General features: G+C 32.0%; 2 protein-coding genes across 4 annotated transcripts in view; one reads left to right on the forward strand and one right to left on the reverse strand.

The window, feature by feature from the left end:
* The window catches only part of ppp1r13l (protein phosphatase 1, regulatory subunit 13 like), a 46,822-nt gene extending 37,569 nt beyond the window's left edge, over positions 1–9,253 (reverse strand). For 2 of the 3 annotated variants that reach the window (XM_061972359.1, XM_061972357.1), the window contains exon 1: positions 9,148–9,251. The gene's annotated coding sequence lies outside the window, so the exon portion shown is untranslated. Of the gene's footprint in view, positions 1–9,147 lie in introns of all 3 variants that reach the window. The other variant, XM_061972358.1, reaches the window with a different exon arrangement.
* Positions 9,254–12,147: 2,894 nt separating this feature from the next.
* Positions 12,148–15,843, forward strand: opa3 (outer mitochondrial membrane lipid metabolism regulator OPA3). Its single transcript, XM_061972004.1, has 2 exons — positions 12,148–12,345; positions 15,260–15,843. The coding sequence occupies exons 1-2, from the start codon at positions 12,204–12,206 to the stop codon at positions 15,586–15,588; spliced, it is 471 nt and encodes a 156-aa protein (XP_061827988.1). The 5' UTR covers positions 12,148–12,203; the 3' UTR covers positions 15,589–15,843.
* The last annotated feature ends 678 nt before the right edge of the window (positions 15,844–16,521 follow it).

Consider the following 16,521-nt stretch of genomic DNA (forward strand, 5'->3'; position numbering starts at 1 on the left):
TAGAATTGAAGCACATTTTGTCTGTTTACACCTCAAAATGATGGTTTTTGATACTCGGCGCCATCACAAAGGTATGCTAACTTATTTTATGCTCGTTCAGAGCACAGATAAAATGCCCATCAAAATTTAAAATGTTCTAGGTTTTATTTTTTATTTTTTCATTTTTATATATACATATAAATATATATTTTTGGGGGAAGGTAGAATTTTTTTTTTTAAAAAGTCAGTTTCTTATTGTCTGACTTATTTTTTTATGAGGGAACCTTTTTGGACTTTTTTTTTTCTTGATTGTCATTGTTTAAAAAATAATAATTAAAATGAATGTTGTTATGAATTATTGACCTATTTAAGGCTCCAATTACTTCACATCAAATATTATACTTTGACAAATTTGTTGGGAAAAATATTACATATTTTGTGTTTTCCATTAAAAAACGAACTTTTCTATGACAAAAACGGCATAAAATAGGCAAACCAAAAAAACATAAAAAATTTAAAAACAATTACAATAGAAAGATCTGAAGTTGATAATTAGATTTAGGTATTAGACGTTTAAAAAAAATGTAGGATTTATTTTTACCATTTTTATGAGTGGGACCTGTTTGAATCTCTGAGAATATTAATGGGATTTTTGTTTAAACTGTCATTGTTTAAAAATAATAATGAATTAAAATCAATGTTGTTATGAATTATTGATCAATTTAAGGCTCCAATTACTTCACATCAAATATTACACTTTGAAGTATTGTTTGGGGAAAATATGACATATTTTGTGTGTTTACGCCTTAAAAATACTAACTTTTCTATGACAAAAATGTCATAACATAAACAAACCAAAATAATTATAATAATAAAAACTTATGATTGACACATAGATCTGAAGTTGAGCTCGAGATATGCGCTGGACGTTAAAAAAAATATTAAAAAAATTATAAAACATTTATAATCCACAGATCTATAAGTGGTGTTAAATGTAAAAAAAAAAATACATAATGTATGACTTATTTTTAACACTTTTATGAGTTGGACCCTTTTGGATGCCTGAGAATTTTAGTGGGATTTTTTTTCTTTTTAAACTGTCATTGTTTAAAAAAAAATAATGGATCAAAATCAATGTCGTTAAGAATTATTGACATATTTTGTGTGTTTGTGCCTTAAAAAACAAACTTTTCTATGACAAAAACGTCATAACATAAACAAACCAAAATATTAATATTAATAAAAACTTATGATGGACACATACATCTGAAGTTGATCTAGAGATATAAGCGTTAAAAGTAAAAAAAATAAAGAAGGATGTTTTATTTTACCATTTTTATGAGTGGCACCCTTTTGGATCCCTGAGAGTTTTAATGTTTTGTTTTGTTTTTTTGTGTTTTTTTTTACTCATTGTTTAAAAAATAATAATGAATCAAAATCAATGTTATGAATTATTGACCTATTTAAGGCTCCAATTACGTCACATCAAATATTCAAATTTTGAAATATTTGGGGGGTCGGAATATTACGTATTTTGTGTGCTTTCTATTAAAAAACTAACTTTTCTATGACAAAAACGGCATAGAATAGGCAAACAAACAAAAAAAAACATTAAAAACGTATAAAAATGTATAATAGAAAGATCTAAAGTTCATCTAGAGAACGTAAAATTAAAAAAAAAAATATGTAGGACTTTTTTTTAACAATTTCATGAGTGGGACTCTTTTGGATCCCGAAACATTTTAGTGTGATTTTTTTTTTTTTAAACTGTCATTGTTTAAACAATTATAATGAATCAAAAGGAATGTTGTTATGAATTATTGACATATTGAAGGCTCCGCTTACTTCACATCAAATATTACACTTTGACATATTTGTTGTAGAAAATATTACATATTTTGTGTGTTGGCCATAAACAACAACATTTTCGACATAAAATAAACCCCAAAAAAACCGTAATAAAAAAATAAAAATATGGCAAATAGATCTGAAGTTGATTGAGAGATCTCAGTATTAGATGCCTGAAAAATCTAATAAAAATAATGTAGGACTTATTTGTAACACTTTTATGGCCCTGAGAGGTTTAGTGGGATTGTTTAAAAAAAAACCTGTAATTGTTTAAAAAATAATAATGAATCAAAATCAATGTTGTTGTGATTTATTGACATATTTAAGGCTCCACTTACTTCACATCAAATATTACACTTTGAAATAATAATAATAATAATAGATTGTATTTGTAAAAAGCACTTTACATTGAGTAAACAACCTCAAAGTGCTACAGTGTATTAAAAAAGTAAAATAAAATAAAAATAAATTAAATTAAATTAAAAAAAAGATAATAATAATAATATTTGTTGGGGAAAATATTACATATTTAGTGTGTTGGCCATAAACAACAACATTTTTGGCATAAAATAAACAAAAAACCCAATAATAAAATAATAAAAATGGAAAATAGATCTGAAGTTGATCTCGAGATCTCAGTGTTAGACGTAAACAAATCAAATAAAAATGATGTTATTTTTAACACTTTTGGGTCAAACTGTCATTGTTTAAAAAAAAAAAAAGAATCAAAAATCAACGTTATGAATTATTGACCTATTTAAGGCTCCAATTACATCACATCAAATATTACACTTTTAAATATTAGTTGAGGGAAAAGAAATACGTATTTTGTGTATTGGGCATAAACAACTAATTGTTCGGCATAAAATTAGCAAAGAAAAACATAACAAAATGACAAAAATGGCAAATAGATCTGAATTTGATCTAGAGATTTCAGTGTCAGACGTAAACAAATCAAATAAAAATAATGTAGGACTTATTTTTAACACTTTTATGGCCCTTTTGGATCCCTGAGAGTTTTAGTGGGATTGTTTATAAAAAACTGTCATTGTTTAAAACATAATAATGAATCAAAATCAATGTTGTTGTGATTTATTGACATACTTAAGGCTCCACTTACTTCACATCAAATATTACACTTTGAAATATTTGTTAGGGAAATCATTACATATTTAGTGTGTTGGCCAGAAACAACAACATTTTCGGCATAAAATAAACAAAAAAAATAATAAAAATGGCAAATAGATCGGAAGTTGATCTTGAGATCTCAGTGTTAGACGTAAACAAATCAATTAAAAATGATGTAGGACTTATTTTTTAACACTTTTGGGTCAGTAAGATTGTTCTAAAAACCAAAACCAAACTGTTATTGTTTAAAAAATAATAATGAATCAAAATCAATGTTATGAATTATTGACCTATTTAAGGCTCCAATTACGTCACATCAAATATTCCACTTTTAAATATTAGTTGGGGGGAAAACTACATATTTTGTGTGTTGGTCATAAACAACTAAATGTTCGGCATAAAATAAACAAAGAAAAACATAATAAAATAACAAAAATGGCAAATAGATCTGAAGTTGATCTAGAGATTTCAGTGTTAGACGTAAACAAATCAAATAAAAATGACGTAGGACTTATTTTTAACACTTTTATGGCCCTTTTGGATCCCTGAGAGTTTTAGTGGGACTGTTTAAAAAAACTGTCATTGTTTAAAAAATAATAATGAATCAAAATCTATGTTGTTGTGATTTGTTGACATATTTAAGGCTCCACTTACTTCACATCAAATATTACACTTTGAAATATTTGTTAGGGAAAATATTACATATTTAGTGTGTTGGCCATAAACAACAACATTTTCGGCATAAAATAAACAAAAAAATAATAAAAATGGCAAATAGATCTGAAGTTGATCTTGAGATATCAGTGTTAGACGTAAACAAATCAAATAAAAATTATGTAGGACTTATTTTTTAACACTTTTGGGTCAGTAAGATTTTTCTAAAAACCAAAGCCAAACTGTCATTGTTTAAAAAATAATAATGAATCAAAATCAATGTTATGAATTATTGACCTATTTAAGGCTCCAATTACGTCACATCAAATATTCCACTTTTAAATATTAGTTGGGGGGAAAACTACGTATTTTGTGTGTTGGCCATTATCAACTAAATGTTCGGCATAAAATAAACAAAGAAAAACATAATAAAATAACAAAAATGGAAAATAGATCTGAAGTTGATCTAGAGATTTCAGTGTTAGACGTAAACAAATCAAATAAAAATGACGTAGGACTTATTTTTAACACTTTTATGGCCTTTTTGGATACCTGAGAGTTTTAGTGGGATTGTTTAAAAAAACTGTCATTGTTTAAAAAATAATAATGAATCAAAATCTATGTTGTTTTGATTTGTTGACATATTTAAGGCTCCACTTACTTCACATCAAATATTACACTTTGAAATATTTGTTAGGGAAAATATTACATATTTAGTATGTTGGCCAGAAACAACAACATTTTCGGCATAAAATAAACAAAAAAATAATAAAAATGGCAAATAGATCTGAAGTTGATCTTGAGATATCAGTGTTAGACGTAAACAAATCAAATAAAAATTATGTAGGACTTATTTTTTAACACTTTTGGGTCAGTAAGATTTTTCTAAAAACCAAAACCAAACTGTTATTGTTTAAAAAATAATAATGAATCAAAATCAATGTTATGAATTATTGACCTATTTAAGGCTCCAATTACGTCACATCAAATATTCCACTTTTAAATATTAGTTTGAGGGGAAACTACGTATTTTGTGTGTTGGCCATAAACAACTAAATGTTCGGCATAAAATAAACAAAGAAAAACATAATAAAATAACAAAAATGGCAAATAGATCTGAAGTTGATCTAGAGATTTCAGTGTTAGACGTAAACAAATCAAATAAAAATGATGTAGGACTTATTTTTAACACTTTTATGACCTTTTTGGATACCTGAGAGTTTTAGTGGGATTGTTTAAAAAAACTGTCATTGTTTAAAACATAATAATGAATCAAAATCTATGTTGTTGTGATTTGTTGACATATTTAAGGCTCCACTTACTTCACATCAAATATTACACTTTGAAATATTTGTTAGGGAAAATATTACATATTTAGTGTGTTGGCCATAAACAACAACATTTTCGGCATAAAATAAACAAAAAAATAATAAAAATGGCAAATAGATCTGAAGTTGATCTTGAGATATCAGTGTTAGAAGTAAACAAATCAAATAAAAATGATGTAGGACTTATTTTTTAACACTTATGGGTCAGTAGGATTTTTCTAAAAACCAAAACCAAACTGTCATTGTTTAAAAAATAATAATGAATCAAAATCAATGTTATGAATTATTGACCTATTTAAGGCTCCAATTACGTCACATCAAATATTACACTTTTAAATATTAGTTGGGTGGAAAAAATACGTATTTTGTGTGTTGGCCATAAACAACTAAATGTTCGGCATAAAATAAACAAAGAAAAACATAATAAAATAACAAAAATGGCAAATAGATCTGAAGTTGATCTAGAGATTTCAGTGTTAGACGTAAACAAATCAAATAAAAATGACGTAGGACTTATTTTTAACACTTTAATGGCCTTTTTGGATCCCTGAGAGTTTTAGTGGGATTGTTTAAAAAAACTGTCATTGTTTAAAAAATAATAATGAATCAAAATCTATGTTGTTGTGATTTGTTGACATATTTAAGGCTCCACTTACTTCACATCAAATATTACACTTTGAAATATTTGTTGGGGAAAATATTACATATTTAGTGTGTTGGCCAGAAACAACAACATTTTCGGCATAAAATAAACAAAAAAATAATAAAAATGGCAAATAGATCTGAAGTTGATCTTGAGATCTCAGTGTTAGACGTAAACAAATCAAATAAAAATGATGTAGGACTTATTTTTTAACACTTTTGGGTCAGTAAGATTTTTCTAAAAACCAAAGCCAAACTGTCATTGTTTAAAAAATAATAATGAATCAAAATCAATGTTATGAATTATTGACCTATTTAAGGCTCCAATTACGTCACATCAAATATTCCACTTTTAAATATTAGTTGGGGGGAAACTACGTATTTTGTGTGTTGGCCATAAACAACTAAATGTTCGGCATAAAATAAACAAAGAAAAACATAATAAAATAACAAAAATGGCAAATAGATCTGAAGTTGATCTAGAGATTTCAGTGTTAGACGTAAACAAATCAAATAAAAATGATGTAGGACTTATTTTTAACACTTTTATGACCTTTTTGGATACCTGAGAGTTTTAGTGGGATTGTTTAAAAAAACTGTCATTGTTTAAAACATAATAATGAATCAAAATCTATGTTGTTGTGATTTGTTGACATATTTAAGGCTCCACTTACTTCACATCAAATATTACACTTTGAAATATTTGTTAGGGAAATCATTACATATTTAGTGTGTTGGCCAGAAACAACAACATTTTCGGCATAAAATAAACAAAAAAAATAATAAAAATGGCAAATAGATCGGAAGTTGATCTTGAGATCTCAATGTTAGACGTAAACAAATAAAATACAAATTATGTAGGACTTATTTTTTAACACTTTTGGGTCAGTAAGATTTTTCTAAAAACCAAAGCCAAACTGTCATTGTTTAAAAAATAATAATGAATCAAAATCAATGTTATGAATTATTGACCTATTTAAGGCTCCAATTACGTCACAACAAATATTCCACTTTTAAATATTAGTTGGGGGAAAACTACGTATTTTGTGTGTTGGCCATAAACAACTAAATGTTCGGCATAAAATAAACAAAGAAAAACATAACAAAATAACAAAAATGGCAAATAGATCTGAAGTTGATCTAGAGATTTCAGTGTTAGACATAAACAAATCAAATAAAAATGACGTAGGACTTATTTTTAACACTTTTATGGCCCTTTTGGATCCCTGAGAGTTTTAGTGGGATTGTTTATAAAAAACTGTCATTGTTTAAAACATAATAATGAATCAAAATCAATGTTGTTGTGATTTATTGACATACTTAAGGCTCCACTTACTTCACATCAAATATTACACTTTGAAATATTTGTTAGGGAAATCATTACATATTTAGTGTGTTGGCCAGAAACAACAACATTTTCGGCATAAAATAAACAAAAAAAATAATAAAAATGGCAAATAGATCGGAAGTTGATCTTGAGATCTCAGTGTTAGACGTAAACAAATAAAATACAAATTATGTAGGACTTATTTTTTAACACTTTTGGGTCAGTAAGATTTTTCTAAAAACCAAAGCCAAACTGTCATTGTTTAAAAAATAATAATGAATCAAAATCAATGTTATGAATTATTGAACTATTTAAGGCTCCAATTACGTCACATCAAATATTCCACTTTTAAATATTAGTTGGGGGGAAAACTACGTATTTTGTGTGTTGGCCATAAACAACTAAATGTTCGGCATAAAATAAACAAAGAAAAACACAATAAAATAACAAAAATGGCAAATAGATCTGAAGTTGATCTAGAGATTTCAGTGTTAGACGTAAACAAATCAAATAAAAATGATGTAGGACTTATTTTTTAACACTTTTATGGCCTTTTTGGATACCTGAGAGTTTTAGTGGGATTGTTTAAAAAAACTGTCATTGTTTAAAAAATAATAATGAATCAAAATCTATGTTGTTTTGATTTGTTGACATATTTAAGGCTCCACTTACTTCACATCAAATATTACACTTTGAAATATTTGTTAGGGAAAATATTACATATTTAGTGTGTTGGCCAGAAACAACAACATTTTCGGCATAAAATAAACAAAAAAATAATAAAAATGGCAAATAGATCTGAAGTTGATCTTGAGATCTCAGTGTTAGACGTAAACAAATCAAATAAAAATGATGTAGGACTTATTTTTTAACACTTATGGGTCAGTAGGATTTTTCTAAAAACCAAAACCAAACTGTCATTGTTTAAAAAATAATAATGAATCAAAATCAATGTTATGAATTATTGACCTATTTAAGGCTCCAATTACGTCACATCAAATATTACACTTTTAAATATTAGTTGGGTGGAAAAAATACGTATTTTGTATGTGGGCCATAAACAACTAAATGTTCGGCATAAAATAAACAAAGAAAAACATAATAAAATAACAAAAATGGCAAGTTGATCTAGAGATTTCAGTGTTAGACGTAAACAAATCAAATAAAAATGACGTAGGACTTATTTTTAACACTTTTATGGCCTTTTTGGATACCTGAGAGTTTTAGTGGGATTGTTTAAAAAAACTGTCATTGTTTAAAAAACAATAATGAATCAAAATCTATGTTGTTGTGATTTGTTGACATATTTAAGGCTCCACTTACTTCACATCAAATATTACACTTTGAAATATTTGTTAGGGAAAATATTACATATTTAGTGTGTTGGCCAGAAACAACAACAATTTTGGCATAAAATAAATTGAAAAAATCATAATAAAATAATAAAAATCACAAATAGATCTGAAGTTGATCTTGAGATCTCAGTGTTAGACGTAAACAAATCAAATAAAAATGATGTAGGACTTATTTTTTAGCACTTATGGGTCAGTAGGATTTTTCTAAAAACCAAAACCAAACTGTCATTGTTTAAAAAATAATAATGAATCAAAATCAATGTTATGAATTATTGACCTATTTAAGGCTCCAATTACGTCACATCAAATATTACACTTTTAAATATTAGTTGGGGGGAAAACTACGTATTTTGTGTGTTGGCCATAAACAACTAAATGTTCGGCATAAAATAAACAAAGAAAAACATAATAAAATAACAAAAATGGCAAATAGATCTGAAGTTGATCTAGAGATTTCAGTGTTAGACGTAAACAAATCAAATGAAAAGGATGCAGAACTTATTTGTAACCCTTTTGGGTCAGTAGGATTTGTCTCCAAAGCAAAGCCAAAGTTGAGAAAAGAGTAAAGAAGCAAGAAGTTGCAGCTTGGACCTGAGCCAGGTCTGCATTCTGCAAGCAGGTTCCAGTCGTCTGCAGCACATTCCACATTTGTCAAACAAGTCCCGATGTGCTCCCACAACACTTTCTCAAACCTTTTCTTCGCCACACAACAACCCTGCCTTTTCCTCTCCTTCCAACCGCAACACGACGCCATGCAAGGCAGACGGAGTGTGCTTGCAGCCGGGACAGGAAGAGTCACATCTGACTCGCATTAGTTGGAGAACAATACACTTGGATCCAAACCAAGCAGGGCCCCAAAAAGGCAATGGAATTTGGAGGGTCTTACCTCGAGGAAGAGAAACTTCTTGTCCTTCTCCTGCGTGCCCAAATCCTGGAGAACTTTCTCTTTGCTCTTCTTCCTGGAGTGGAGTGGAGTAGTCTGTCTGCAGCAGTCCCACGGAGGGAGAGAGAGAGAGAGAGAGAGAGAGAGAGGGAGAGAGAGAGAGAGAGAGAGAGAGAGAGAGACGGGGGGGGGGATGGGAGAGAGGGGGGAGGGGTGGGAGAGAGAGGGAGAGGGAGAGAGAGAGAGAGAGAGAGATAAAGAGAGAGAGGGAGAGAGAGAGAGAGAGAGAGAGAGAGAAAGAGAGAGAGAGAGGGCTCCCGGCCCCGCCCCTCCTCCTCCACGCCAGTAACCTGAGCCATGTTGTTTATTTGCTTTTTTGTTTTTTTATGGCAATATTTTAATGCAAAATCAACCATTTTTTGTTTGTTTTAAAAACCTGCCATATATAATAAAAATCGAAAAACGGCCCTACTTTTATGTTTTGATTTGCGTTTCAGAATTTCAAATATCAATCAATCAATCAATCAATCAATGTTTATTTATATAGCCCTAAATCACAAGTGTCTCAAAGGGCTGCACAAGCCACAACGACATTCTCGGTACAGAGCCCACATAAGGGCAAGGAAAAACTCACCCCAGTGGGACGTCGATGTGAATGACTATGAGAAACCTTGGAGAGGACCGCATATGTGGGTAACCCCCCCCCCCCTCTAGGGGAGACCGAAAGCAATGGATGTAGAGTGGGTCTGACATAATATTGTGAGAGTCCAGTCCATAGTGGATCCAACATAATAGTAAGAGTCCAGTCCATAGTGGGGTCAGCAGGACACCATCCCGAGCGGAGACGGGTCAGCAGCGCAGAGATGTTCTCAACCGATGCACAGGCGAGCGGTCCACCCCGGGTCCCGACTCTGGACAGCCAGCACTTCATCCATGGCCACCGGACCTGTGCCCCCCCCCCCCCCTCAAGGAAAAGGGGAGCAGAGGAGAAAAGAAAAGAAACGGCAGATCAACTGGTCTAACAGGGGGGCTATTTAAAGGCTAGAGTATACAAATGAATGAACGGAAGGTGTATATTACTTTTTTTTGTTTTCGATTTGTACTTCATGAAGTTTTGCACTTGTTGTGTTTTTTGTGTGTGTGTTTTTTTTTTTTTTTTTTCATTATATTTGGATGTATTTGTTGGTTTGTATTAGGGGTGTGGGAAAAAATCGATTCGAATTCGAATCGCGATTCTCACGTTGTGCGATTCAGAATCGATTCTCATTTAAAAAAAATCGATTTAATTTTATTTATTTATTTATTTATTTAATTAATTAATCAATCCAACAAAACAATACACAGCAATACCATAACAATGCAATCCAATTCCAAAACCAAACCCGACCCAGCAACACTCAGAACTGCAATTAACAGAGCAATTGAGAGGAGACACAAACACGACACAGAACAAACCAAAAGTAGTGAAACAAAAATGAAAATTATCAACAACAGTATCAATATTAGTTACAATTTCAACATAGCAGTGATTAAAAATCTCTCATTGACATTATCAGTAGACATTTATAAAATAGAAATAAAAAGAACAATAGTGTCACAGTGGCTTACACTTGCATCACATCTCATAAGCTTGACAACACACTGTGTCCATTATTTTCACAAAGATAAAATAAGTCATATTTTTGGTTCATTTAATAGTTAAAACAAATGTACATTATTGCAATCAGTTGATAAAACATTGTCCTTTACAATTATGAAAGCTTTTTACAAAAATCTACTACTCTGCTTGCATGTCAGCAGACTGGGGTAGATCCTGCTGAAATCCTATGTATTGAATGAATAGAGAATCCTTTTGAATCGGGAAAATATCGTTTTTGAATCGAGAATCGTGTTGAATTTAAAAAAATACTATTTTGAATCGAATCGTGACCCCAAGAATCGATATTGAATCTAATCGTGGGACACCCAAAGTTTCGCAGCCCTAGTTTGTATGATATCCATTAAGTAAGACTACTATTATGTTGAAGGGGGCAGGAAAATATACGATTTTTCTTCATCCTGCTCCTTCTCAGGCATTGGTGTGTAAATGTATGATTAAGGTATAATTGTTTATCGATCAAACATGCACATCAATGAAGGAGATAAAAAAAAAATAATGAACTGAAAAGGTACACGGACCATAAACACACTCAACAAGTGCTTTTTAAATGTACTGAAACAACCCATACGTGAGAGACAGCGCCATCTGGTGTTTCGGGGCCCGGACATACTTTTTTATTTAAAAAAAAAAAAAAAATTATTTCAAAACCTTTATTTATAATATTCGATATTGACATACAATCAAAGAAACAATAATAATCAAAACAAGGACAGAAACAATACAAAACAGCGCCAGGGGGTTGTTAACTTAATAAAGCAACTAGAGGTGTCCGATAATATCGGACTGCCGATATTATCGGCCGATAAATGCTTTAAAATGTGTATATGTATGTATGTATATATATATATATATATGTATATGTATCTGTTTATATATATTTTTTATTTCTGATTATTATTATTATTAATGTATTATTATTTATTTTTTGTTTATTTAATTGATGTATTTGTAGATATACTATCAGATATATACTATCATCATAATACAGTAATCACACAAGATAATCATCAGAGTATATACATTTAATTATTAACATTATTTACAATCCGGGGTGTGGGATGTGGAGGGGGTGCGGGGGGGTTAAGTTTGGTTGTTAATGTATAAATAGTATAAATAGTTGTAAATAGTATAATGAGGTTGCAAAGGTAACCTGAGCCAGGTGTTCGCGCCACATCTGGCCAGGTGACGTCAGAGTCAACTTGCTCATAAATGGCAATAACATTTTCAAACGTGTTCGCGTCATGTATAAAAAGGTGTCTATACGTACAAATGACGTCATCACCAATGTAATCCTTGGGCATAATAAATACTGCACTCAAGGCGTGTGATTGGGCGCCCAGGCGATCACGTGATATCTACAAGCCCCGCCCCCTCTTGAGGTGAGAGCACTTCCGCCAAGATGGTCGTCGGCGCCTTCCCCATCGCCAAGCTCCTCTACCTCGGAGTGAAGCAGATGAGCAAGCCCATAGCGAACCGGATAAAAGCGGGAGCCCGGAGCAGCGACTTCTTCCGAAGCTACGTCTGTCTGCCGCCGGCACAGCGTGAGTTAGTTGCCGCGTTTAAGGGGGCCTAGTGACCGCTAGCTTTCAGTGTCGGACACCCGGACCCAAGTTGACGAGGTTCCTCAAGGACCAATGAGATTACACTTGCGAAAATGTGTCGTCCAATAGGCGTCGAGTATTCCCTTGACTGTCCAATTGCGTACGAGCAAGGGTGTAGGGGGCGGGATTAGGTTGGCTTTTTTTGCTAATGTTAGCGAACACTCCACAATGACTTAAATAGTAATTATAATATCCATAATAATACACATCGTGTCTCTTTCAAGCTAGTAAAACTCCGCATGTTGTAACACGGACACCGATATCATATTAGTTGTTATCTAATTAATAGCTTACAAGGAAACACAGTCATAAACTGGAACGTAATCGTTCATTAACTGATAACTACGGTGGCCGACAGCGGCCAATGCACAGCAACGGTCAAAAGACAAAAAATATCTTATTATGAGCCTAAAACACACAAACATCATGAAACTAATGCAACGTTTCAAATGAACATTGCTGCGATGAGATGAACTACTCATTTTGCAAATGCCAAAAACACTTAAATTAATCGTCAATTACTTTTTTCCCTTTTCATTATTGTGTTTTAGGAACTAAAATAAATACGGTTTTTTTTCCGTTTTAAACCTATATTAATGTAATCAAATATGATGAAGACGATAATAAGCGTGCAAAAGTAATTTTTTCAACTTCATGGAGTTTTACGTGGACTTAACAAACGTAGAAGACAGAGAACAGGACTAAGATTTAGATTGAAGTTATCCAGGATCTCTTCTTTGTTTTCCGTCTTAATCAGAACAAACCTTATGTACGTTGTCATTAGGGCTGCAACAACTAATCGATTAAATCGATTAAAATCGATTATAAAAATAGTTGGCGTTTAATATAGTAATCGATTCATTGGATGTATGCTATGCGCATGCGCAGAGGCTACTTTTTTATTTATTTCTTATAAACCTTTATTTATAAACTGCAACATTTACAAACAGCTGAGAAACAATAATCAAAATAAGTATGGTGCCAGTATGCTGTTTTTTCCTCAATAAAATACTGGAAAGGATAGAAATGTAGTTTGTCTCTTTTATCCGATTATTAATCGATTAATCGAAGTAATAATCGACAGATTAATCGATTAGCAAATTAGTTGTTAGTTGCAGCCCTAGTTGTCATGTTGGTGTACGTCTGAGTGTGTTTGTGTCAAAGTGTGTCCGCGACCTCCTGTTCCACCACGTGAAAATCAGTCTCAAAATACACAAAATAAAGACATTTGACTAACACTAGCATAGAAGTTGAAACAGCATTTAAAAGGAGCAGCGACTTTTACTATCTGCTCACCAGTAATACGGCCCTGAATGCGGACTTGCAGGGACTCACAGGAGTCTATATTGGTCCCGACTGAGAGAAAAAACACACCCACTAATTTAATCAGAATAAGGCATTTTTATATCTAAATATTAAAAAATTCAAATTTTAGTTAAAATGTCATAATCAAAATGAATGGTGTTCTGAATTATTGACTTAAGGCACCAATTGATCAGTCAAATATTCCACTTTGAAATATTTTTTGGGGAACATTTTGCATATTTTGTTTTTACTGTTTACAAAAACAAAGTTTTCAATGACAAAAACAGCATGAAATTAAAAAAAAAAACATTAAAAAATAATACAAATTTGTTATTGAATTTTGGTGGGATTTTAGTGAATCCGAGCTCATGTCGCTATATCTTGCTGTTCTTTCCGCCATGTTTGTATTGGCATCACTATGTGACGTCACAGGAAAATGGACGGTGTATATAACGATGGTTAAAATCAGGCACTTTGAAGCTTTTTTTAGGGATATTGTGTGATTTTTAAAATTTTGAAAAAAACTTTGAAAAATATAATAAGCCTCTGGGAACTGATTTTTAATGGTTTTAACCCTTCTGAAATTGTAATAATGTTCCCCTTTAAGTTACAATTTAATAATTAATCAAAATTATTGGTTTTATGAATTATTGACCAATTTAAGGCACTAATTGATCAATCAAATATTCCACTTTGAAATATATGTTTTGGGGAAAATATCGCATATTTTTTGTTTTTGCCTTAAAAAAACAAAGTTTTCTATGACAAAAACAGCATGGAATAAAAAAACATTAAATCAAATAATACAAATTTGTTATTGAATTTTAGTACAATTTTTTATTATTATTTAAGTTACAATTTAATAATTGATCAAAATTAGACTTAGACAAACTTTAATGATCTACAAGGGAAATTGTTCAACACAGTAGCTCAGTTACAATGATGGAAAGTGTAAGGATGGAAAGGACAATGCAGGTATAAATAGACTAATATAGCGATAGAAAATCTAACATATATACGAATATATACATAATATGTGTACAGAATAATATATATACAGATATATTATATTATGTCAATGGTTTTATAAATTATTGACCAATTTAAGGCACCAGTTGATCAATCAAATATTCCACTTTGAAATATTTTTGGGGAAAATATAGCATATTTTGTGTTTTTGCCATAAAAAACAGGGTTTTCTTTATCAAAGAAAGGACAGAAGACAAAAAATGTTTTTAACTTTTTATCGATAGATCTGAAGATGATCTAGAGATTTAAACGTTAAAAAAAAAAAAAAAAAAAAAAAAAAAAAAGTTTATTCATGACTTTATTTTTCAACAAGACATGTTCCCGGTACCAAACTTCGGGGGAGCCCAAAAAGATTTAAAAAAAATCAATATATTGTGTTGGTTTTAAAAATGAAAAATCTCAAAATGGCCCCCGCCTGCTCTGATTTTTCAGCGTGCGGCCCTCAGTGGAGACAGTTAGGACCCTCTGTGGTAGTGTTGTTGTGGCGCATGACCTAACCATGTCTATGTCCTGGTTTCAGTTTACCACTGGGTCGAGATGAGAACAAAGATGCGTATCATGGGCTTCCGGGGGTCCACCATAAAGCCGCTGAACGAGGAGGCGGCGGCGGAGCTGGGGGCCGAGCTGCTGGGAGAGACGGTGGTCTTCCTGGTGGGCGGCGGGTGCATGGTGCTGGAGTACAGCAGGCAGGCGGCCAACTCGCGCCGCAAGGAAGAGGAGCTCAGCGAGACCCTCAGTGGCCTCCAGACTCAAATAGCAGAGCTGACCTTCACCACAGAGACGCTGAGCGCTCAGCTGCGAGAAGTCAACAGGCAACTGCTCTCCTTCCCCACGCCCACTAAAAAGTGATCTGGACATCTTCTCGCCACACTTAAAGCCCGATGTGATGGCGGCCACTCCACTCACGGAATATTCTGTTTTCTTTTGGAGGAAACATGGCTGCGTTTTGTATTGAAGTCACATGTGGAGTGACCACGTAGAACTGCTGTGATGTTCATGGTGTGTTCAGGGTCTCCATGTTGTTGAGGGTCTCCATGTTGCATGCTCATTACAAGATGGACTCTGTAACGCCTTCCAAAGTAATATATTTGATAACAGCGTTAACCTGAGGGGGCTTCATTTGTCTTTGACCTTCAATGTTGTCCAATCTTTGATGTTCAATGTTGTCCAATCATTGCCGTTCAATATTGTCCAATCATTGACGTTCAATATTGTCCAATCATTGACGTTCAATATTGTCCAATCATTGATGTTCAATATTGTCCAATCATTGATGTTCAATATTGTCCAATCATTGATGTTCAATATTGTCCAATCATTGATGTTCAATATTGTCCAATCTTTGAAGTTCAATATTGTCCAATCATTGATGTTCAATGTTGTCCAATCATTGCTGTTCAATATTGTCCAATCATTGACGTTCAATATTGTCCAATCATTGACGTTCAATATTGTCCAATCATTGATGTTCAATATTGTCCAATCATTGATGTTCAATATTGTCCAATCATTGATGTTCAATATTGTCCAATCTTTGAAGTTCAATATTGTCCAATCATTGATGTTCAATGTTGTCCAATCATTGACGTTCAATATTGTCCAATCCTTGAGATTCAATGTGGTCCAATCATTGACGTTCAGTGTTGTCCAATCAATGATGTTCAATATTGTCCAATCATTGACGTTCAATATTGTCCAATCATTGATGTTAAATTTTTTCCAATCATTGATGTTCAATGTTGTCCAATCATTAATGTTCAATGTTGTCCAATCATTGATGTT

This window comes from Nerophis lumbriciformis, linkage group LG17 (genome assembly GCF_033978685.3).
Source record: "Nerophis lumbriciformis linkage group LG17, RoL_Nlum_v2.1, whole genome shotgun sequence".
NCBI lineage: Eukaryota > Metazoa > Chordata > Actinopteri > Syngnathiformes > Syngnathidae > Nerophis > Nerophis lumbriciformis.

Bases quoted from the DNA above. Each gene is read 5' to 3' on its own strand.
- opa3 (XM_061972004.1), top strand. From the start codon at position 12,204: ATGGTCGTCGGCGCCTTCCCCATCGCCAAGCTCCTCTACCTCGGAGTG. The intron at 12,346-15,259 runs GTGAGTTAGTTG...TCCTGGTTTCAG, and splicing joins CTGTCTGCCGCCGGCACAGC to TTTACCACTGGGTCGAGATG.